We start from the raw sequence: 25,005 nt of genomic DNA on the forward strand, positions 1-25,005 counted from the left end.
CATATCATTTATTTGGACATAGACTGCTGACCTTTCTTCAGGGCTTTACAGAAGCACTGTTCTAAAACTGTCAGAGTTCGGGGGGCACAGGGGCCACTGAAGCAGCCTCACCCCGTCTGATAAATGGATTGGAAATAAGCTACCCAACAGCAGGGATGGCCCATTAATTTTAATCAAAGCTGATGTAAAAATGCGATCAGAGCCACATGAGAATGTCAGCAGCCCAGTGGGTGTCAACAGAGGTTCCCTTCCTGCCGCACACACGTCGCCAACATTACCACATCCAGGACGGCCCTCTGTACCACAGGCTACTGGCAGCCTCACTGACCTCTCTCGACTCTCTTTCTTCATCTTTGGCCTGTGCTGCCTCCTCACCACCGCTGACACCGCCACCCTCCATCTCTCCTCAATTCCCCTCCATGCCCCATTAGTTGAGCTTGGCTGGAGACAAAGAGGCAGGCCTTTGGAACTGAATGACCTGGTCAGCCTGAGATTTAATGGAGAAATCAGGTGTTGTAGGGATAATGGTCGAAGCACACCAGAAGTCAAGGACAATGGCTGCAGCCTGCGCAGGCAGGGGTCAGGCTTACAAAGGCTATAATGCCAACCTTGTCCTCTTGCTATATATTTTATAAAGCATTGCCGAACTGCAAACCGGAGAGCAGCTCTGTAACTGGGCTTTTACAGGTTTTTGTGCATTGACAGCAAATACGTGGCAGATGTACTTAATGGTTTTACTGTACTCGCTGTCCTCTGCTGCTTTGCTAACACTGAGGGGTTTGTTACCAGCCGTTTGGCGAAACTGGTTAAGTCAGCAGCCTGTGAATGATGTTCATACAGCAGCTTGTGTAACAAAGCAAATTAAAAAATAAATAAGAAGTCCGTTAGTCGCTGAAATTCTTCACTTTATCTCCTGCAGATGAAAACCAACTGAGAACAATGGGCTACGACAAAACACCTGATATCATCCTGGAGGTTCCAGTTGGTTAGTATTAATGTTTTGGACGTCTATATTTATCTAAAATGGCTACTTTCAGAAGCCATAGAGGCCTAGAGGAATATGCTGTTGTCAGATTGTTGAATACCAGATATTATAGACGGGAAAAAAAAAAACAATTCTGAACAAAATACACAGTGAAAATGTTACATGTCCCTTCTGGATTTTGCTTGTGTGACTTGTCAACACTTCTTTGAGCATTGCTGTGTGTGTGTGTGTGTTTTTTTTTTTAATAATGAAAAGCTGTGGAGGGACACATTGTACACTGGATCGAGAGCAAAGCATCTTTCGGAGACGACCACAGCCATCGCACCTACCTCAATGAACAGTTCTGGAGCTACTGGAACAGGTGAGCCTTCTCCTAGCCTTCCTCGGTTAGCATATTCTTTATCACTTCTTCTTTTTTTCCCAAACGCAAACCACCATCCACTTTTCTCAGTATTATAAAGAGCGACTCATATCTCTGTCCCGCAACGCTTACCACTTCCTCCCTGGCACCCAACCGCACAATTCCACATGTTACGCTACTTCCACATCCACTCCACTTCGTTGGAGCCTTTAGCAGCCTGAATGGCCTGCCAGTGCGCTCGATTGTTTTGTAGAGCACACACATTGTGTTGGAAGGGAAGCTAGGAAACGGGTGATTAATGCAGTGCATCTGTTGTCATGAGAACCTTTGGACAGGAACCGGCTCGTGTGGTCTGGCCGTGGTGGAACGGACGTGTGTTTGTGTGTATGCAAACAAATTTATGAATGAATCGTGGAAATGAACTCTGTTCTGCATACACAGGGATCCCTAAGGATATTTTATTTGTTTCCTCTGTCAAAACTAAAACATAAAGTGTACGTGACTGTGATGCTTCTTTTTTTTGGTACTGTATTGATTATCTCTCTGCATTTTGACCCATCCAGTCGTTCACACAGTAGTGTTTATAGTTGGAGCACTGGGCTGCAGCCTCTAAGGACTGCGCCCGGGGAGCAATTTGGGGGGTAGGTGCTTGCTCAAGGCACCTCAGCCATGGACACGGGGGGAGGTGAACCTGGGACCTTCTAGTCCCAGGCTGCATCTCTAACCACTACTCCATAGCTCCCCACAAAGTCAGTGTCGATTTTTACTTAAAAGCTACAGTGGAAGTTGTATAGGTCAATCGTTTGTGATTAAATTCAAACAAAAAATGCATCCTCTGAAAATGGTGTCATCCAACGATAAAGAAGAAAAAAACACACTTAGCGTTATAGCCAGGGGAATGCAGGTTTCTTTCCAAGTAATCAGAGAGACGTTTGTGTTGGGAAACACAACACACATACACACAGGAGTGGCGGTTGCTCACACATGGTCTTCATATCCCTGCCTCACTTGGCACTGGGTTCCAGTGCCTCGCCATGGCCCTGATCCCCATCAGCTGTGATGGCCAGCTGACATGTTGTGACATGGAGCTGGAGTGGTGCGAGGTTCCAGTCCTTGACGCTGTGTCTAGAAACCAGACACTGTTGAGTTTTCTGAATTTTCTGTGTCTTTGTTTTGGTTTTATTGATGGATGTACAGCGCCGGGGTGGTATCAAATTTTTGGATCTACAACAGAGAAAGTGATGCTGTATCACTGTGAATGAGTTTTCAATTTGGGTGTAGTTTCTCAACCTAAAAACAATCCATCAATTGTCTCACTGTAAGAAATTAGACATCCAAAGACTTGAAGTTTTCCTCATACTGTGTAGATAAGTCATTTTCATTAAAAGTTGCTCGTTACATGTATTCTTTAGCATTTTTAACATACAGTTGTTGCAATTAATCATACAAATTAGGCTTTTTATAGTATTTAACCCTTTTAATACTGGAGTTCTTGTACGAAACTAATAATATTGAATATAAGAGAGATTTCTATTGTTGTAAATGATCATATAAAGGTAATAAATGCATCACATTCAGTAAATGTCATCAGTGTCGACTTGTGCTTGGAAGAATATTTTGATTATCAGGGAAATGACTCACAGAGCAGTTAAAATCCATTAGATGAGGTCAAGGACATAATCAATGGTGTGTTTTATCTTCTCTGAGTAACATTGTTTTATTTGGAAATTACCTACTGCTGGAAACAAAGATCACTGAGGTGGGATTTAAATCCTCGGTGGCTAGCGTCTTTGTTAGTTCTCACTTAATGCATCAAAACATTGGCGAATACAGAAGGCCCGAAACATTCCTAGACCAATGTGTAATAAGGCGCAATGATATGTGTAATGATATGAAAATTCATATGATTAGCACTACGAGCTGCATGAAATTCAGATTTAATGTAACAATATTTTTAATTATTATATCCAAAGCAAGGCTTACAAACCAACATAAGACTCATCAATCAGTAGCAACTAAATTGCCATAGAGAAAGTTAGTTTACACTAGATCAAAATATCAGAATACATACAGCTTGATTGGACAGTTAGTCTGATCCTTACACACATTTGCCCACGGGTGTCTTTCATTTCTATTCACCGGGGCAGTCCTGTCCAAGTGTATTAAGGAACTGACAAAGTAGATCCCGTCATGTCAGCCGGCAGCCGAGTCAGACAAACACTGTGTGTCAAAAAATAAAATAAAATAAAATAAAATGTCAGTCCCTTCAGACTCTACCTTTTCCAGCACACATGTAAATTTTAATTGACATTTACTCCTGACATTTCAAAATGCACCACATCTTTGCGTAATTGTTAGACCTCATGCGATATCGTCTGCGGTATAAGTGTGCGAGTTCATTTTCATATTTGTGTGTTTGGATACGATGTTAATTTGGGTTCGGTGCATTGTAAGCCACTAAAACGTAAACAGGCAGAGAAGCAGGTGACAAGAGAGTGATGGGCTGACGTCATTCTCCTTTCAGTTTACTTCTCGTGAGTTGGTTTAAGTTCATAAGACGGGCCCTGAGGGGCTGATGTTTGGGTTGTTTGTCCATTCCGTCATTCCTCAAAATCAGATTTCAGTGTTCGAGTTCAAACCCTTCGGTTTTTTATTTAACTGCCCTTGGAATGGCACACCAGTGTTTGTAATTACTTCATTGCCCCTGATTGACATTTCCACTGATTTGCTTATTTTTCATGAATTCCCTCTTTGCTTTAACTGAGCCGCTTCACCCATTGCTTGTGTTAATTGTTCTTCGTTTGCCCTCAAGCATTGCAGAGTGGGGATGTGTTTTTGTAGACGGAAAGAAAAAAAACATAACTAATTTTCCCTCCAAAGCCCTCACCAACTGCATTTATCATCCAAACAATAGTCTTGCCAACACACTAACCCCATAATGAACCCCTCTTCAGTGGAGTGAGGGGTAATGACGCTTCACCTACAATGCTCCCAAGAAAAAGGAGAAAGGATGGGGGGAAAATGGAGAGAAAAACGGTCTTGTGCAGAATCAGACAGCGCGTTCAGGCCCAGTGCCTGGATGAGATGGTGAAGCAGCAGCTATTGGTGTCTTCCAGCCATCAATCTTAGCTGGTGGCGTTCCAGAGCCAGCGAGCCCTCTGCTCTGACGGATGTTCACATAATTGAGTGATCCATCTCGCCCAACTATCAGAGTTGCATAAAAATTATTCACCTGCTGGTGAATATTAAACACATAATGAGCCTCTTGTGTGTTTTAGGAGAAGTGGGTAAGGTTAAACACAGCATGTAATGAAATATGGACTCTAGTGTGGTACCACCTTAACTGCCCCTCTTTGATTACAGTGTGCTTAAATCAATTATGGTTGGCAAAGTTCCTTCCATAACTCTGCCAGCAGCCGTTAAAGTTCCCCCCTTGCATTTGCCTGTCTCGCTCATCGTGTACTTAATCCGGAAACCATGCAGATAATGATTATTTGCTCATTTCCTGATTATTTGTTCACTTAAAAAAAAAAAAACGTTGATGGATTTGCTGAAATTATGTAGAAATAGCGACTTGGGATTTTGTGATTGCTAATTACACCATGGCCATTCTACTGAATTATGGTTACTTAATACACCCATAAGGCGTAATATTATGACCAACTTCCTAATATTGTGTAGGTCTCCCTTGTGCCTCCAAAACAGTTGTGACTCATCAGAGAATGGACATGGGCCTTCTGAGGGTGTCCTGTGGTGTCTGGCAACAGGATGTAGTTAGTGGGGGCCTTTGGGTCCTATGAGTTGAGGGGAGGGGCCTCTGTGGATCATCCCACAGATACTTAATCAGTTTGGGATCTAGTGAATTTGGAGGCCAGGTCATGGTTTTTTGAGTTGCTCCTTAACTGTTTTTGTGTGTGTGCCTGTGTCAGGCTGCATCCTGCTGGGGATGGCTGCTGCCATCAAGGAGTGTCATTGCTATGGGGTGGGGGTGCCTGGTCTGGTCTGGCTGGGTGCTACATGTCTAAGTAACATTCATACGAATGCCAGGTCCAAAATTTTCCAGCAGAACGTTGAATTGTCACAAGATGGTCAATGTTATTTACTTCTCCTGTCGAAATGTAGATTTATAAAAATAGATTTAGACCTCATTCTCACATCCCCATTCCACCCATCCCTATCCAACTCAAACAATAGCCCGTGTGACAATGTGCGTGGACGCCAGCTCGCCCCCACCCCCAAAGCAAGTCAGCTGTGCGATTCGTAAACTGCGAACGTGTCAGAGTTGAAAATGTTAGCACTCTTAATGGAAGCTTGAAAAGGTTAGATCTGATAAAAAGCTGTCAGCCGTCCACAAAAAAAAATGATTTATAGCAAAATAATGGGACAGTATGCCTCATTTCTCCCTCATATGAAATGGGGGTTAAGACTTTTGGGTTGGCCATTATACATCATCTGGCTTGACCACTTGGAAATTTGTTGAGACTTGAATGCACGGGCGCGCATTGTGCTCCATCTGGCGCCTTTGTTTCAGGAATTTTGAAAGTCAAGGTCTGTTGAGATATAGATAATTTATACCCTCTCAATAACTACCAGGAGAAAATTATCACGCTCCGAAAGCACATATTGATCTTCACTCAAAATTATCCCTTCTTGTCCTTTGCTACTACTTTGATGTAAATAATAGACGTTTCTTCAGTTGATAAGGAAGTCATAATTCTGAACTCTCTTACATACCAAACAGTTCCTACAGCATCACTAATCTGCTTGCTGACACATTGACTAATAAGCAGACAGAAAGATTAATGTGATTTTTTTTATATATATATTAGTTGACACAGCTGCAATTAGACACCTTGGGTTCTTTGTGAACTTTTTCCAATTACGCCGTGAGTGTTACGGAGGAAATTGCGCTGTAATTCTGTTATAGTCTCAGGACGTCAATCCATTTGCGACGCCGAATTAATTTTTTGATTCAAGGTATTGTGCGTCGCCGTTCGTTTTTTAATGGACATGTCCATCATTTTTGTTGAACTTTCCAAAGGAGGGACGACGGGAATGCTTAATTAGTGGAGTGTAACGATGCAGTGTCAGCCCTTATTGAATTTATCTGATTGTGGCTTCAGCTTCGAGAAAGGGCTTAAGGCGTTTTCCTTGACGTCTTCAGATGTGCAGATAGTTTTGAACGACTTGTTAATAAAAGTAGCTGCTGTAGAAATGGTTTTATACGTGTTTCCTTCCCTAGTTAAGGCTGTGGCACCGAAAGCGTATTAACAGCCTCAACGGCAAAGACATAGAGCCAGAGCAGATAGGGGATGTCACCTGAGAGAGGGCGCCCACAGGCCGTGGCTGCTGCTGATACAATGAGGCCGGACATTACAGGGCCATCCCCGAGGACAGGTACTGGCACTTCTGGGGTGACAGTGTGACACCTCCGAGACCTGTGCCCTGCCACGCTTTACCTCAGGTGCCTGTCAGAGATGTGCACAACAAAGAAAGGGGGGAAAAATACAAAAGAATAATAATAATAAAAAAATAAATCTCCACGGCAGTAGAAGCCTTTAAAGAATGACTGTTATTCGCTAAAACCATATAGTGGCTTAATATTTGAATAGCAGCATGGAGATGTATGCACTTATTATCAATGAAAAAAATATATAGTTAAAAGGTTAATTTCATATGTTTTTGAAAGCGCAATATTTTGTTTTTCCGGCAAAGCACAAGTGCCTCAGACGTAGCCTTTCTCCTATTTATAGTTATGGATGCCCCATGCAGTGCAGGAACGTGGCCTCTTTTATTGTTTCCTTTGTTATGACATCCTCTCGGAGAATATTCCACAGCTAGAAAAATAGCTCTCCACAATGGTGGTTCCTTTAGGGCTTTGCAAGTGTTTGTTTTAGGGCATATCGGCACATAGAAGTGCAGTGCTGGCCCCCAACACACAAGCAACTTGGAATATTAATGGTAAATGACATGCCGGCTCCGATGCTTCAAGGATTTCATGCTTTTAAGGATGCACATTTGGGCGCATTGTTTAAGGCGTCTGGGGTGTAATCCGCACTCTCAGGTCTCCAGCAGCCTCGGGATTTAGCTCTGGTTAAGCCTCCGTGTCTCCTATTTATTTTAGTAGGGTTGTGTGTGTGTATTATCCAAATTTGTCATTTGCCATTGAGTGTGAGAGCCGCTTTGACATGGCCGCTGTGTGTATAAACGAGGAGCGGGACAGAAAGCGGCACCCCAGCGATACATACCCCTCCTCCTGTCTTTCTGCTTGCCCCTGACACTGTGAGATGGAGAGGAAAGCCTCAAGTAAAATGAGGTGCAAGCATGTCTGCTCCGCGAATTCCTGTTTTGCCATGGAACTTTTTAAAGACGAACGTACATTTTTTTGTCAGCTTTCACGATGTATGTCATCAGACTCGCAGAGACACACTTTTTTTTTTTTTTTTTTTACCCCCCCCCTCATTTTCTCAGTCTCGCTGCCTATTTCCCCCTATCTTTTTTCCCTCTACATTGACCTTCTGGGTTTTTATTCCAGGAAGGAGTCAGCAGCATTTGTAAAGCATAGGGGAGTTTAGTGGGCAAGCAGTGGAAATGCTTTTTGTAAAAGTCAGTCTAACAGGAGAATTTCAGTGTCGGCTTGACCTCCCAAAGACATTTTCAGGTCTATGTTACCCTCAGTGTGACATTAAACCTAAAAAATTTAATTTGAAATTCAAGGTTTCCACACAATGCATGATGCTTTCTGTGCATCACTCAGATCAACACACTTCACATCTATAAAAAGTGAGAACGGTGATGTATGTTTGCAATGTGCTCTTGTAAACATTGGAAACCAGCAGAAAACTTATATAAAATCTTTTTTTTCTTGGACCATGAGGCCTTTTAAGTATTTTATTTCATACGCCGCCACAGTTTCTTCAAAAATGTATTAATGCAGTTTAACTAAAGGCCCTAATTGTGCCTTAACCTTATTGATAATAGGGTTGAAGGAGGACTGGTGTCGTCCTGAAGCTGAATTTCTGCTCCTGCGTTGGATCTCCGTGACAGGTTGACGTGCACATTCCCAGAAATCTGCACTTCTCCGTGACTGATGACCTCAACAGTTGTCGTCGGTCCAAAGCGCAGTCCACGTCTCTCTGGCCAAGCAAGCACAGACCATTTTCCCTCCTTCTGCCTCCTACACACCATCTATCCCGAGGTCTTCTCTCTTTTAGTTAAAAGAACTGTTGCTCGACATTTATTAGCTCCGACTCCAACGTTGGCCGTTCGCTCCCAGTCGCCATAGCAGTGAGATACACAGAGCAACTCGACACAGCTGATTAGATTCCGACGTTTAGCGGCGTGCTTACAAAACCAGGCCGACACACCGGCGCGCGAGTATAAATGCTTACAGCAGCATAGGCCTCTCTGCAAAGGCTGTGACGTAGGCTCTGCGTAGATTCAATGCAGAAGCATAAATCTAGCTTAGGGCTTACAGGGAGCACTGAACCATGAGTCCTGTGGCTGGTCTCGGGAAATGAATGAAACCTAAGAAAGTGCTGAAAAAAACAATTCTTCTTTCTTCTTGCTGTTTTAGTTCTGAAATATTTAACAGCTTTTCGGGCGAGATTACTATCACTCATTGATGCTGTGTTGAATATTGTCTTCCTGTGAGTAGCATTGCTCCTGTGTTGTCTAGCTGTGCTCGTTGTTAATAGCACACAGTGATAGATTTAATTGAAACGTTTTCTTCAAGTGGTGTTTCACATGCATAAATAGATGGTTCAGTTTAGCCTGAATATCACCGCTTTCATTTATTTTGTTGGTCATCAGTGTCTCCGGGTGTTTGTGGGCGCAGAAACGGTAAACACTCTTTCTATTTCAGGCAGAAAATAAATAGAATATTTTTTTTTTTTTTTTTTTTTCACCAAATGACGGCCAGGGAAACAATGCTTCATATTTCTGCCCTTGTGTTTATAGAGCAGCTCTGTGTGTACCAGATAATGCGTAGGTGCTCGTGCTCCGTGGAGGCCCATCAGTCACTGTGTGGAGCTGGACGCTTGTGATAAGTGGTTCCTTATAGATAACCTAGACAGTAGGCTTCTTTTTATAGGCCCACTGTCCCTCACGTAACCTTGTTTTTCGTTGTTTTCTTTTCCACCCGCGCTTATTTCCTTTTTTTCTTTTTTTTTTTTCCCACCAGTGATTTCTTGTTTAGCTTTCAGACTTTTATACTTAGCATTTACATCCTTACCCCAGTCTGATCATTTTTCCACCAACTAATGAATGAATTACTAGCAGACATGTTATCCCGTGTATACACTAGATAAAAGCATTACACACAGCACATGTGCATTCACGTGCCTCTGTTGAGCTTTATTTTTCAATATTAAGTGCTATCTTGGCTCAGAATGACCCGCGTGTGTATTAAAATGATAGAGATTCTGTTAAAAGCTTTTTGGTGATTTATATCAATAAAAAGCTTTTGATATTCTCGACCGAGGGGGAAAGTGCTTCCTGTGTTTCCTGTATCTCACTCTTTCTGGATAATGCGGCAAATATTAGATAAGATTTTTTTGGATTTTTTTTTGTGAACAAATACATCTTTTCTATGTTTTTAGTTTTTTTCCCGTATGACCTGATACTTAAACAAAAATAATATATATATATATATATTCCAATATGTGATTGTGGTCAGTGGCAGTCATTTTGATTGATGCACTGTAAGTAATTTAATTAGAGTACCAGATGAAAAGATATTTATTTTCATGAACTTTGCTTTAAGTTTCAGTATTAGTTCACTTCATTGTGCTGTTGCCAGAAACGCTGAAAGAGATACAAGCACATTTGAGTCTTTCCTCACCGGCCTGGCATTTGTTAAAGAGCTTCGTCAGGACCTTCTTCTCCCCCCCCCCCCCCATCTTTGTTCTCAGGCAGCCCTCTCCTTCTCCTGTCTCTGGTTTGAGTTTCAGGTCTTTTTTTTTTTTTTTTTTTTTTTTGCGGTCTGATTGCCTGATAGCTTAAACATCTCTGCCTGCCTGTCCTTTAGTGGGAGTGTGTAATCAAAGACACATGAGGAGCCCGTGTCCAAGCGCTGACCTTCTGATTTCGCCCATCAATTCTGAGGGTTAATGTACAAGATCTATCAGGTCAACAGATTGGTCTTCGCAAACTCTGTCAGGTCCATAAACGATTAGAGGAACAAAAAAAAAATAAAAATATGCATCTGGCCGTGGAGTCTTATTAAAACTTTCTAGCATGCAGAACATGTGCACTCAACTCTCTTGTTTTAATACTGCTGACGGTGTTTCTGCATTATATTCTTTTAACCAAACTTTGTAACAAGGGCTGAAGGAGTTAAAGTAACTGTACTACCCAGATTCCGACTTCGTCTGCCGTCAATGTAACGTTTCATGATGAGCGGGAAGTTGAACTGGACGACACCCAATCCTTCTCCTTTTGGCTGATGCAAGATAACAGAGGCATATATTTCTGAACAAGTGAAATATAAACTCTTCGCAAAGTTAGCGGGGGCTCTGACCCGGCCTCTTTGAGCGGCCGCCACGGAGATGTCAGAGAAATCTATTTCTCATTTTGAGTGATATCTCTATCAGCTGGCACGTTTGCGCCATGAATCTTCGCCAGTGTAAAACCCACAACCTGTCTCTTCAATGACGGGTGTGTGTTTTTAAATGACCACTCTTATTTTATTTTTTATTTTTTTTTCCTTGCAATGGGCGTCTCTGTGTCATGGAGGTTACAAGTGAGCGGGCAGAATAGAGCTGTCTGGTGAAAGGCCTCTGATAGAAAGTGCCACTTCCATTCGAGCACAGCTGCAGCTAAGCCTGGGCTGGCTCGCTGTCCGGACCCGACACTTCACATTCTCTTTCCTTGCGACTGGAATGGATGTGAAAACTATTAACTTCAGACAGAGTTTTGGCCTGACCATTTCTGATCCCTTTTTCCCTTTTTCACGACTTATCTTCCGCTTGTTTTGTCAGGACTCAACGTCACAGACATCACTTGCTTTTTTTTTTTTTTTTTTTTTTTTCTTTTTTAAAAAAGTTTTATATTCCTCTTTTGAAAACTTGGACTGAGTTTGATTCAAAAGAAAAGTTACAACAGCAATGTACTATTTCAAAAAATAACATGTCATGCGTCATTAAATAATATGTCATGCATGCATGCATTAAATTACATCTTACTTCACTTTTTGTATTACTTTTCCACTGGACATACCACTGGGTTTCACCTCTCCTAATTTGGTGATGAGGAGGTTTAACAGTTTGAGGAACTCTATCCTCAGAGCTGCTGACAGTCCTTGCCCCCCCTTCAGTTCCTGCTAAAGACAGAGCTCGCGGTCTGAGAAAAGACTACTGGCTCTGTTTTAAATATTCGTTGCGGTTTGCATTAGAAAGGGGATAAATGCTCTGAATAATGATCAGAAAACATTTAGCTTCAGCTGCCAGGGTGAAACAAAACACACTTGAGCGAAACTTTGAACTGGTCCGCCTTTTTTTTTTTTTTTCCCTCTCTCTCCCCCGGCCGTTTCATTTTCAAATTGCAGCACTGAGTTCATGGGAAACTCGCTCTGAGGTTACCTGCGCCCCTGCAAAGTGATGGGAAGGGAAAAAAAAAAAAGGATTACGTCTCCGAGAATGTTTTTGCAGTTAGTTGAAATATTACTAACCTTGTCAAGTGTCGTTTTGAATGAGAAAGCAAACATATTTTAATCAGGGTTTTAAAGGCAGGGCTTTCCATACGGTGACTCTGGGAGAAAGGGGTCAGCTAATTGCAACGTTTGATGTCATGTTTGGTCTCTCTCTCCATTTTGATGCGACTGCCTGGAAGCGTGCTTGCGCTGTTCTCTTCTGTCTCTCGCTCTCTCTCTCTCTCTCTCTCTCTGTCACACACACACACTTTATCACGCGTTGTCAAGTGAAAAAGTACTGAAAGGCCTTAGAGTTCGCGATGCTGTAATCTTCATAAAGTCTTTGCTCCTACTTCCTGTCAGCCCTCCTTTCAACTTCAACCTCTGACCTCTCTCTGCGTGCATCACAGAAAGTTTGGGTGCTCCGCGCAGACCCGACAGCGCGGAAATTCAAAGATCCGCGTGCAAAACTTTGTGAATGAATGTCTCTGCAAGAGCACAGCATATCCGTCGTTATTCTCCCAGTTTCCTTGTGAATATATTAGCGACTGGACCCCAGATATGTGCAAAGCTCTCCCACCTTGCTGTAACAGGTTAACCTTCCGAACACACACTCCCAAATCTCTTTGGTTCTCATAATTACTGTTTAACAGCAGCAGCAGGAGGGGGGGAGGAGGGGGTAAAGGGATATACATTGTAAATTATGTTTGACAAGGTGGGGTTAGTGGTTTTGTCGTAGCTTGTCTTTAGTTATTACTCATACTTCCTCCTGCCATAGATAAGGTCTGCTGGTGAACATACCAAGGTGAGCGCTGGCGCGGGGCCCTTATCGCTAGCATTGATTTAGGGTAAGAACCCGGCGACAGAGGTCATTGTGCAGTAAAGCTATCCATCATTCAAGTTTGATTTCTGCTCAGACCTGTCTCCAAGTTGTCTACACACAGGCTGGCAGCTCACGAGGAGCAGAGGCCACGGGAGGGTTGGACCGTTGCTAGGTGTGATGTGGATAGTGTGTGAAGGAGGCGCTAGTGCTAACTGTGTGTTTAGAGGTGGCAAGAATTCAGCATTTTAATGGAAATTTAGTTAAATTAGCTTTTAATTGTATGGGATCCGTAACAATTTGTTTGCTATTTCTATAAAATATCTATAAAAAATGAAGTCTTCTGTTTTTTCCCACCAGAAGCTCATTACCCGACTTACATTACACTGCTTATAATAACTCTCCGTGTGTTTTGTTTTCTTAGTATGTGTTTAAAACTGTCACATTTTCCCCCAATTTAAAAATTCAAGGTAGCTCTCTGTGGTAAATAAACCTATAATCATAAACACAGGAGATGAGTGTTTTTTCAGATGTCTGAAGATGGGTCTTTAGTGCTTGTTAATGTTGTTCATGGCCGTCGTGGCCAGACTTGTAACTTTTGGCCTAAACGTCCTGTTTATCCTGGCGTCAGAACGGGGGAGCTCATACTTTCAAATATGCTCTGAGTCATGTTATTGATTTGTCATGCAGGTTATTTATTGCCCTTCCTCTGTAACTTCTGCAAAAGTTGGAGGTCGGCGGGGATTCTACTGGAGTGCCTGCGTGTAAACGGTTATAAATGGGCTGTGCTTAATCCTAAAGGGAACGGTGCTGGTGCAGAATCCAAAGGTCCCTTTAGTTATGCTGAAACAGCTAGCGAGCATGGCGGTGGCGCACACTCCAGCCTTCCAGAGGATAACTTAAGTAGCTAATTACGCTTCAGTCTGTAATCAAACCCATGTCAGGTTGTCTGAGAACCTGGATTTGTATGGTGGATTTCAGTTAAATACAGGAGCAGCTTAAACATTTTATGGTTCTCTCCTCAAATTAAAGTTTTTTTTCTCGGCAATCCCCTCTAAAATATGTCATATCCCATTACACAAATTTGGATATGGTAAATTAGTGAGGGAGAGTGCTTACGCTATGAATATGCCCCCCCCCATCCGTGCTGCATGCAGAGGGTTAGCTAACTGGGGGTTGGGGTGGGAGGGGGGGTGTCTTCAACTCTAAAAAGTTGTCTTGAATTTTCTCCCCTCGGAAGATGATGTGTTTTTGCAATTCAAATATTTGCTTCATTCTCTTCTCCACTGCAAAGCTCCCTTTGAAGCGGAAGAGTTCTATCAGGACCAATGACAGTGTGAGCGTGCAGCGTGACAGCGCAAGAGGCAGTGCTGGACTATTTCTAACTGCATATTTAAATAGCAAGGAAATCCAGAATCAAAAATGTATGCAAATGACGGCATGTTTTGCATGCTGATATTTTTATGATTTGGGGCTTGCATATTCAGGTGGCGTTCAAGTGCGTGCCTAGCTTTAGCAACATTAATCAGAACTGCTTCATGTCTCCACCGCATCCTTGATCTCCTTCTAAACAAACATTTCTGGGGGTGGAAGGCCTGCAATTTGGTAGATTTACTTTTAATGAAAGCTTTGCTTAAGGTTTTTATGGCCTGTTTTTAGTGGAAATACATATTAAAGTCTGTAAGCTTCACAGGGAAGTGTGTAACCCTGCTTCTTCTGATGATTTGTCTCTATTTTACATATGGAAGATATAACAACCTGACCTCTTTACATCCATTGCAGCTATATATAACCCTTGTTTCTTTTATGCGGGAAAGCTCCTTGTCACTTTGATGAAGATTTTACGTTGCGCATATGCACCATGTGACTGTGTGTAGGTGCTCTTTACGCAATGAGCTTGAGGCCTGTCTGCACTTCTTAAGGTATAGAAAATACAGTATGAAATAATTAATTGAATTGTCATCTGTATGAACAGTTCTTGCTCTCTGTACCCTATAATTCCAACCTCTTTCTCCCCTTCCCCGCGCCACATTTTCCCTTCTTTTTTTTTTTTCTAAACAGCAATTAATCTCATTTTTAGTCCAATTTCCAGCCCTCTGCTAGTGTCAGAGCGAGTCCCCTGTTTTGTTCCTATTTGGCTTGGTTCCTCTGCATAGTCATTAAGGGCCCAATTAATGTCACCCTTTAGCTGAAGAGTGCTCATTTTTATTGGGGAGCTGACAGTCACCGCCATGAGTGCCGCAGTGTAATATGCATTAATTGCCCCGTAACACTGGTAATTACCAGTTCTTCAAGCCTCTCAGTAAACTGTCATGCCCAGACACGACTGCTTTGAAATAGATTACTCATTAGGGGGACCTGCCCTGTTTTCCAATGGGGGCTCGCTGGGTTGGCATAAAGACGAAAAAAAAATCTGGTGCTTGAACAAATAGTTGCCAAGAGCAATTTCCTATTACAACTTCCCAGTGACGGCTTTTCTCTTTCTTTCGTTCCTTTTTTTTTTTTTTTTTTCTCCCCTCCTCAGATGGTTTTCCAGCCGTCACTTGAGGTAAGGATCAGAAGTAGAGTTAGAGGTCCATCACAGATCTTGCTGATAGCAGTTGGTTTGTCTTCTTGTCCCAGTTTGACTCCTTGAACGAAAGTGTGCCGTGGGATTTCACCATTCAGAATATCGCCTCGGTTTTTAACTTTTTTCTTCTGTGTTGATTCTTTTCTTTATTTCTTCTTTTTTTTTTTTTTTTTTTTGTACAACATTGCCCTGAATGCCCAGAGACTGGTGCTGCATTGAGAGTGTCAGCGTCGTTGCTTGATGTGGGGCATTTCAAGGCCTCTGTACGTAAGATCAAGGCAGTGTTGATGTGAAGTTCTTGTTCAAATATTGATGCTAACTTTGCTCGACTCTCGTGTTTGCAAACTGTGGAATCTCGGTTTCAAACATTAGCTCGTGCTTCGCCGTTCCTGAAACGCGTTCTGCGTCCCTGCGCAAAAAAACAGAGAGCCAATGCAAATAGATGAATTTAAAGAAACGGTTAGAGGACAAAAGCTGAGGATGTAGTGTGGGTGTCACCTTTCCTCGCCGATAAGATATTATAAAGGAGAGACCAAATCAAACAATGTTAGCTATCACACATCCTCTGCACAGAAAGGTGTTGGCCTGTTTAGTCACACTCGAAATAATATTTACATTTCACCACAGTTTTGTAAACGCTCCAAGTGTGTGCTGGGGCGATTCCTCTCTGGTCCCTTTTTCTTTTTTTTTTCCAAAAGCACTTTTGTGTCATTACCCATTTACCATAGCAAGGAAAAGAACAGAACGTGAGGACCAGGGAAATGTCCTTCTCTCACACTCACACACACACACACACACACACACACACACACACACACACACACACACACGAGTGTAAAATGCACACGTCCACGTGCACACAGCGCTTCACAAAGGTGCAGCTTTTGTTTTATCTCCCTTATAGCACCTGCTTCAGGCAATCTGCTCCCACTCGTCTCAAATGAATTTTGTCACGGCCTTTCAGATTCTCTGCCGGCGATGTGCTAATGAAAGGAGATAGTACAATTTGAACTGACCAGGTAGCAGCCAGCAGTGCACAGCTGAGAGCAAGGGATGGGGACACTCCCCTCCTTGAAACAAAAGACAAGTCAACCGTCCACTGATATACCCATTACCCTTCTCATTAATACCCTACAGACCTCAGTGTGTGTGTGCGCCCGTGCGTCCTTTGTGCGCCTGTGCGCGCGTACATCTGTTTGTGTTGGTTGAACACTTATCGAATTGTTTATGACAGGCCTAATTGGGCTAATTGAAGACATTAAGATTACCTGTCAGCTGTGTGTATCCAGACTCCCTGTCTGTCTGACAACTTCTGACAAGTGAGGGACCCCGTAGCATCCGTCATGATGGCACGTTCCCGGGCCGTGATAGGGACAATGGGGGCCACCCTAATTTGATGTGGACAGGCTTGGCCGTGGGTATCAGGCATCCTGTGCGTGTTTGGTGGTATGTGTGTTAAGTATAAGTGAGAGTTGGCCACGCTAATGGAGTCCCCGCCCACCCCCACCTACCCCACTCGCCCCGGCAGTGTGACAAAGCGATGAGGCGGTCTGAGGGGGAAGAGGGAAAGGAGGCCTTCAAGTGTTTAAGGATATGAGAGGAAAGGTGCTCGGGGTGATGGCCTTCACAGACTGAGTGACAAGAGAGGACTAGTGACATCTGCGTCTCTTTGGGGTTATGGAGGAGCACCAATACTGCGTTATCAGCATCGGCCCTATTTTATTATATATTTGGACAAGAGAAGAGACCAGAGTATATGAGGTGGAGGTATGTTGTCACCACAGTTATATAACATCATCAATAATTCATACAACAAAAGTCGTCTCTGAACAGTCGTTTTTGTCCTTTTTCCTGAATTTCTTAAGGTGAGCAGACCACAGTCCTATCTTCTTAGGCTTAAGGAATGTGCCTGTGCATATCTGTATCAACGCACCCTCCCTCCTTTTCCCTCCCCACTCACCTCTCCTGTGTGGGCATTGTGTGTGGGGCTTTGCAGTGTCATCGCTATGACAGATCAACGCTGTCAGCCCAGGAGATCCCTCTGTTTGTTTGTTCTACTCCAAAAGGGGTTAAACTGTCAAGTTGACAACTCTCGAGACCCTTAGACTCCCCCCTTCTCTCTCTCTCTCTCTCTCTCTCTCTCTTCCTCTCTCTCTCTCTCTCCCTCTCCAAGGCTCCCTCCCTCCCTCCCTCCCTCCCATCCACCTTCATCCCCAAACGAGTGAAAATCAATACCAGATTGCCCGAGGACCACTGTTTGGTGTGGGCCTGACCCCTAGATGTCCCCCACTCTGCTTCTTTCATTACATGTAGCCCAGTATTTAACTTCCATCCTGATCCCTCGCCTAATTAGTTTCGATAAGCTCCGAGTCTCTCTCTCTCCCTCCCTCCCTCCTTTTCTATCTCTTTATCGCTCTCTCCTTCTCTGTTACGCGTGCATTCACACACGAACACGGCAAACACACGGACATTTTGCTTTCTTGCCCTTTGAAGGGACACCCTGGGCTGGGAGTAATAAAAATACTAATCCCGACACGCGTACCGAAGCCCTCAGCGATTCTTCAGATGGGATTATTGTTTTGTTTGCTTTGCAAATTTTTTAAAACTACAATGAAATTAGATTTGCACCCCAGATTGTCAATGAAAACAATGGGGGTATCCTGTGTTGCCCAAAGCTAATGGTGCTCTATGGTAGGCCTGTTTGCAAGACCCTTGCCTATATACTTTATCATTAGGCCTACTTGTGTCTCCTGTTTGTTGTTTATTCACAGACAAAGTAGCCACCGATACTGTGCAGAAGATGCTAGTTGACTCAAAATTTCCTAAACTAAATAATCGAATGATCCAAACACAGATAACTAATAAGTTCCTGTGGTTTTTCTGCAGGAGGTCTATGTCTGTGAGTGTGTGTGTATCTGTGTATTTACGTACCACCCAGATGTCCAGGTGCCGCCACTGCGCCGGCTGGCCCGTCGAACACTGACAAGCCCCACCGACAAGTCACCCCACCTCTTTGCTCTGCTCCCCCCCCCCCGGGGGGCTAAAATTACCCTCAGGAATGTAAACAGACTGCCGAGTAAGCACACGGATTTCTGTGGCCCTTCGCCCTGCGTCCCTTTCCAAACTTGCCCCTTAAACTGGGACAGTTCCATTTTGGACACAGAGGCCAAGGTTGATGGCGATGATACCTTAAGCTGGCTTTGGCTGGTTTGCTGCTGCAAATCTCTGTTAAAGTAATAGTGTGTCTGGTAGTGATAATCATATTGCTGGACTGCAAATGTTCTGTGTCTCAGTTGATAAAGAGATATATGTATATATTTATTTATTATTTTACTCCTCATATCTCCTTTTCCTTTTTTCAATTTAACAGACAGATAGGCATTCACACCAATTCATTAGGTGTGTGTGGGGTAGCTGTAAGCAGTGGAGTCTGGGTGAAGAAGTTCACTGGGCCGGGCGCTGACATGTTGATTTAGTGGTGGTAACACGACTGCACTTCCAAAGGTGCTGACTTGGACGAAAGCCAGGCCTCTTTTTCTCTCAGGGAGACATTAGAGACCACACTCTAATTTTGGGCCGGGGTTGTACTCGTGGATGCAGAGGCCAGGAGGCCTACACAACAAACATTCACACCTGCCTTTCCATGACTTTTGATTCAGCAGTACCAGAATTTACGATGTTAGACTTATTCCTGAACCCGAGGCAGGGATGGAGCCAGCGGATCGTGTGGCTTTTTCAAAATAGAAGAACAATGAGTGAAAAGAATCATCATCCAAAATGAAACATAGCCACTGCAACTTCATTAGGGTTTTGCTGAAACAGGAAAGGGGCTATTTTCAGAAATTCCCTGCCTTAATTAATTATAGGTGTATACAGACTGTTAAAAGATGGATTAATGACTTCCATTGTTTTTGTATACATTCCCCAATAAATGCACGTGTTTAGATTGTAAAGTAACTCGTGGTATTATATGTGGCATGTGTGTTTGTAGCGGCAGTTGCTTTGCATGTGTATATTTTGTTTATTTGAGTAGCATATGTGAAAGACAAACAGCCGAGTATATAGCACACCTCCCATGACCTCATATATAAACATGATATCTATACATATATACACACACACACACACTTGCACACAACACCGTTCCTCTCCTGGACACATCAGATTTGCAGGCGCCCGGTCAGGCTGACGCTGCCTTAGCGAGGGCAGATAGGGTTACAGTACAAACTGTTGTTGATTAGGGCCGTGCCTGTAGCGGGGGATCATCCTAAATTGAAGACACATTAGCCGTCAGGGTTAAGGACTGGATTAGGACCAGGGCTTTTCAGGGCGAGGACCCGCAGCAGACACAAAATGGCCGCCCCTCTGCCTGCCTTTGACTGCGTTTCCCCAGAGACAGGTGGCAATTATCGGCCAGGGCTGCTGGGAGTTCACAATAACAGGTTAAAGGAGCATGTATCCCCCTGACGATGCGGCCCTCTCTGTCTGCGCAGCCCCCAGCCTGCTCGCCTGCCACCACGGGGAGCTTCCTGTCTCCAAGCAAAACTCGCATACATGGGGACTCATCAAAGGCCAGAGGGACTCTTGGACAGATCTCCAAATTAGCTCTGTGGTCACAGTTTGGCTTTAGAAACTTGCATGCCTCATCTGAAAAGCCTCTGAGATTTTTTTCTTCTTATTTCTACTTCCCCTGTGAAATGTAATTAAGGTCCTCACAAACCGCTCCGGCAACTACGTTTAAAACGTATTTATATACATCCAGATCCATAGACACAATTATTGCCTGCTCATGATTTTGGTATAGTACTAGAGATACCATTTGCAGCCATCGCCATAATAGAATTTAATAATATCAGCATCAAGTGTTAATGAATACCCACTCAGTGTGTCATAACCGAAGAGATCATGCCATTTTCATGATGTAGAGGGTCATTATAGAGGATGGGGAGTCAGTATCTGAGAAAAGATCAGGTGAGCTCTGGCTGTCTGAATGTTAACCCTTATACAGCCGGAGAGCTCTTATCATCACATAAATGTTACAAAGACTGTTGAAAGTGAAAAAGAGTAATTATCTTCAAAAAAAGTTTGAAGTTCTTTAATAATTCCAGACCAACTTTCACGTGGACTGCTCTGGTGTCGTCACAGAGCTGTCATCGCTAGCTTATTATACTTGTACGTGCAGCGTTCTCTGTGCCGTTTGGACCGACTTCTGAACACTAAACAGACTAAGCCAAAGCCAGACCACACCTTGTTTGGTTTCGCTCCACATCCAAAGTGTGTCAAAGCGCGTTGGACCGTGACGCCGCAGATCTAAGAGGGGACCGGCACACGTTGCACACACAACGCACACTTGTCCCTCCGATATGTGCCGCTAATGTGGTAGGCGACATGCTCAGTTAAGGGACTTAACGAGTTCCAAACACTGATTAAGGCTCCTCCCTTGAGCTGGAGGGATGTTTGGGAAGCACGGTGTTGTACGAACTCCTAACCAGGACCAAATGCTGTCCCAGAATAGGGTTTTTGTATCTTACATTACTATTGTCTTATCACATAAAAAAACAAAAGAAGGTGGATGTTTATTAGCTCATTTACATAATCATGTGTTAGCCACGTTATCAGTCAGCTGTCAGGTTGTGTGTGTGTGTAAGGTGATAAGATTTATGTGAGAAGGTGGCTGGGGTGATAGAAATTTGTTGGAGGAGGACTGAGGTCAGAGAAGGTGATAATTGATAAAATTGCTGCGAGAAAAAACTCCCACAGTACGCAGATGTTTGGAAAGAACACAGATGTTGGGAGTTAAAGGTTATTAGTGTAACAACAAGAACAGACAATTTGAAGAATTTATCACGCAAAAATAACGTCAAATGAAGCTTAATTGATTAATTATTTTTAACCATAGCAGATCCTGAATTTGTGGAAGGTAACAGTGCAATTGCACGTAAAAACAATTAAAGATATATTTACCATTTAACTGTATCTAGATTTAAGGCTAGATATCAGTAATAAACTGAAATTACTAAAGGCAGTTTTTCTTTTTTTGCAGGACTGCATTGCATTTATGTGATCGAAGTTATTTTAATGCATTTATTTTCTCAAAGTGTATGTCTTTTATTGTCTTCTGCAAGTACCAATAGTCAACTCCCATATGCTGTTACATTTAAACCAAAATGCTTTGCAGGAAAAAAAAACAAAAACAAAAAAAAAAGTTTTTGCACATAGCGCAATGATTTCTGTCCATAATCCAAAAAAAATTTTAAAAAAAATGGTAAAGATCCCTTTTATTGCAAAAATTGTAATAAAATGTACCATAGTGTTACATAGTGTCAGGTCAGGAGTCAACAAATTTTAGGCTGGGTCAAAAGATTCGGGGCCCATTCTGCTCTAGAGGTGACACTCGTTGCTAAGATTACCAGGTAAAGAAACTGATTTATTTCTTTTTCTTCTGTATTGGTATCTCGCATTAAGCCCCTTCCACAGCTGGCTCTCTGCTTTCTGCTTCGTAGCTGACGTGGTTGCTAAGGAGGGGACATTCCAGGTCCTGGTTGCCAACGTAACCTTCTCGTATGTATTTCCCGTCCGAAATGAAGCGAAACAAGCAGAATTCAAAATTATTGCTGGTGTTTGCATGGCGACGGCACTCCTTGCTGCTTTCTATTTAAAAGGAAAATACCATCTACAGTGCCACTGTTCCGTCTGGGTTCATCCAATGCTCCAAGATCACTATCAGCATGGGGAGTTTGCAAATCAAAGTTTTCCATTCCGGGAACTCGGTGCTTGCGTCACATGTCCATCAACCTTGTCAGGCACTACCAAAGTTGAGATTAGTCCCACTTTGCGTCTCTTAAGGACTTTTTCTTACCTACAGTTGCTACACTTGTCTCCTGTAGCCGCTTCTTGTGTGTAGATCCCTTTAGTGAGAATAAATTAGCTCCCACAGCAACACACAACTCACAACGCACTGAGTCAACCTGACCTCCATACACACTCTCCAACATCTACTTTTGCGTTCCGCCTTAATTATGACACTTGTGCAGGTTTGGGCCGTGATAATGTCCGATTGTGTGCTACCTTTGCCTCGCATTAGTCTTTTGCCTGAGCTGTATTGAACTTAAAGCAGGGTGTGGAGAGAGAGAGGAAGAGTGAGAGAGAGAAAAAAAAAAAATGAAAGTAGTCTATTCTTAGCTTTAGTCATGTTAATAACTTGTCTGTGGGAGTTTAACTCTTCCATTCTGCTCCTGTAATTTATGGACAGTAGGATATACAGTTTGCAGGAAGGGATTATTTACCTCCCTCTTCGAGGACGCCGCTCCAGGCACAGTCAGCCTTTAAATATGCTATTTGTGAATGGAAGCTCATCATCGGGCTGACTAACTGGCTGCAAACATCTACTGTAAGGTCATTAAAGTACACAAGCTGGATGTACAGGGACGTATCACCTGGCATGCATGCCCCGGGTCACTGCCTTCCCTCCAAAATGCCATCACGCAGGAGTTATCTTGACCCCGTAAATAAACTCCCACAAGCCCCCGCCTATAGCCGAGGCTGACCTCGAAAGAACAGGCCATTTGTCACTAATTCACACAGTTTCTCTCTGTCTTTTGCTGTGTACACACACTTCTTCTGTCTTCGACACAGAGACTTTTATTTCTCCACGGCTCTCCCTCGATCACTCTCAATGCTGTCTCTCATAAAAGAAGTTGAGCAGGTTCCATACCTGCGTTTTCAGAGGGCAGAGAAAAGAGTGACTAAAGCTAATGTTTGGCAGCAGGGCTTTAGTGGCCCTACCTTATGACCTGATGTATGGATGCTGAAAACAAAGAGGTCTTTGTGGAGGGACCTCGGAGACACAGAGTTCACCCTCAGGTAGAGGCTTGCAGTGTCTAAATCATTGCAGGGGCGTTTGTTTAAAATGGTTCTGTGCGGTACGTAAAACGAAGTGAGGGAGTTTTGAAGTCGAGCGCGAATTCATCTTGATTTTATTGATAATTTGTCATGTCGTGTAATGCATTTTGGCAGACGTTCTCAGCCCCCAGCTTTTTTTTTTTTTTGGTAAAGCGTTTTCTCACCAAACGTGGCAGATGAAATTAACCTTGATCTTTGTGTTGGGTAGAAATGTTAAACTCAGGGGATTTTTTCGGAGGAAGGGCGTGCTGCTGTCTGACCTCCAGCAACCTTAGACTTCTCAGAAAATGAGAAATAAAACCAAAGATGCAAGTTTGCACATTCACTGAAGGTTACAGTAGGTTTATTATTGTACTTTTATCAGCGCTTGCTTGCAGTTCTCTTCTTTTTCAGTGCCTATGTTTGTTGTGCATTTAAGATGCAGAGATTTCTTCATCCTCCGATTTTCCTCTCCGTGTGAGGCTTGGCTGCACGGCACGCCGTGTGTGCGCACAGGCAGACACTAATAACACTCCCTCTTCTCCATTCAAGGGTTTTCTCTTTTTTTTTTTGTTTTGTTCCTGAGTGCCTCGCTCTCATTAAGCTTCTGTAGTAAGCCGCTTGGCACCTGCTTTAAATGCGACCACCAGCAGCTCATTAACACTAACGAAAGCGTGTCTGGCAGCCGCAATCCACGCCCCGGCTCGTCAAGTGGCCCTCTCGCCGAAATTAGCTGCATTTCACAAACAATTTCACCAACTCGTTACATAGTTAGGTGTTTATTGGAAGATGGCTGACTCTCACTTAGAGGTGGCGGTGTGTAATAAGCACATGCCAGGTTAAAATGGGCCAGCCCACATAATAAACCATAATTTGCCTACAAATTTAAACTGAACTTTACTTCCTACCTCAGGCATTGCGACACGTAACCTTCAGAAGTACTATATACAGTGCTATATAAAGCATCACGCTGCATATAGTTGCTTTCTAGAACTTTTTTCCTGAAGAATCTCATGCTGCAGTCGTCAGGCTTAGTCTTGGCACCCTGACCGTTCCCTTCCCCCCTCTGTGTTATTGTTTCTATTCCCAGTCTCTTGATTTTTACCTCAAGGTCCCTGTAGTATTGACTTGTATTAATCCTGAGCAGGATTCAAAGTCCATTTATTTTCTTTACGCTATGGAAAGGCCTTGGTGACATGGCTCCCCAGTGTTTATAATTTTGCTTGTTTCAATTTGTACTCGGCCTCCCCCGACAGACCTGGGACATGATGTATCGTGCACCACTGCCTTATCTGTTGATGTACAGTTTTAACCTTTTCAGAAGGTTGCCTCTCTCCACTCTGTGCAGACTGGTCTCGCTCCTCTCCCGTTCTCAGCCTCACCTCCCCAACCAGAGCACAGGAAATACATACAGCACAGCGGCTGAATAAAAAAGGAGAGCATAACCCCTTTTCCAAAGTCATCTAATGTAAATGTTTAGGTTTTCTTTCCATAACATTTCCATATTAAGAGTTGGCGGCCATGCGCAGCAGTGGACCGTGGAAATGATGAGAGTTTTGGGGCTTGAGCTTTGTGCAGTGCTGAGAGGCTGAGCTATGTGTGTGACATTGCGGTGAACTTGCAGTGTGCATCTGCAGGCTTTCTCCAGGGCTGTTAGCTTTGGCCTGTTTGCTCATAGATACAGCGCCGTAAATCACACACTGTAAAACGCAGAATGCGGGGATGGGGCGCAGAAGCATGTACTGCTACGGGGGCCTCT

The 25,005-nt window shown here is 43.3% G+C and overlaps 1 protein-coding gene across 1 annotated transcript in view; it reads left to right on the forward strand.

Moving 5' to 3' along the window:
• cdin1 (CDAN1 interacting nuclease 1) overlaps positions 1–25,005 on the forward strand; it is a 52,746-nt gene that overhangs the window by 24,841 nt on the left and 2,900 nt on the right. The window contains exons 10-11 of the mRNA XM_084569132.1: positions 920–985; positions 1,241–1,346. Coding sequence (XP_084425258.1) covers positions 920–985; positions 1,241–1,346 — 172 coding nt within the window. The remainder of the gene's footprint in view (positions 1–919; positions 986–1,240; positions 1,347–25,005) is intronic.

Source organism: Chelon labrosus (assembly GCF_963514085.1).
Source record: "Chelon labrosus genome assembly, chromosome: 20".
In the NCBI taxonomy this organism is placed as follows: Eukaryota; Metazoa; Chordata; class Actinopteri; order Mugiliformes; family Mugilidae; genus Chelon; species Chelon labrosus.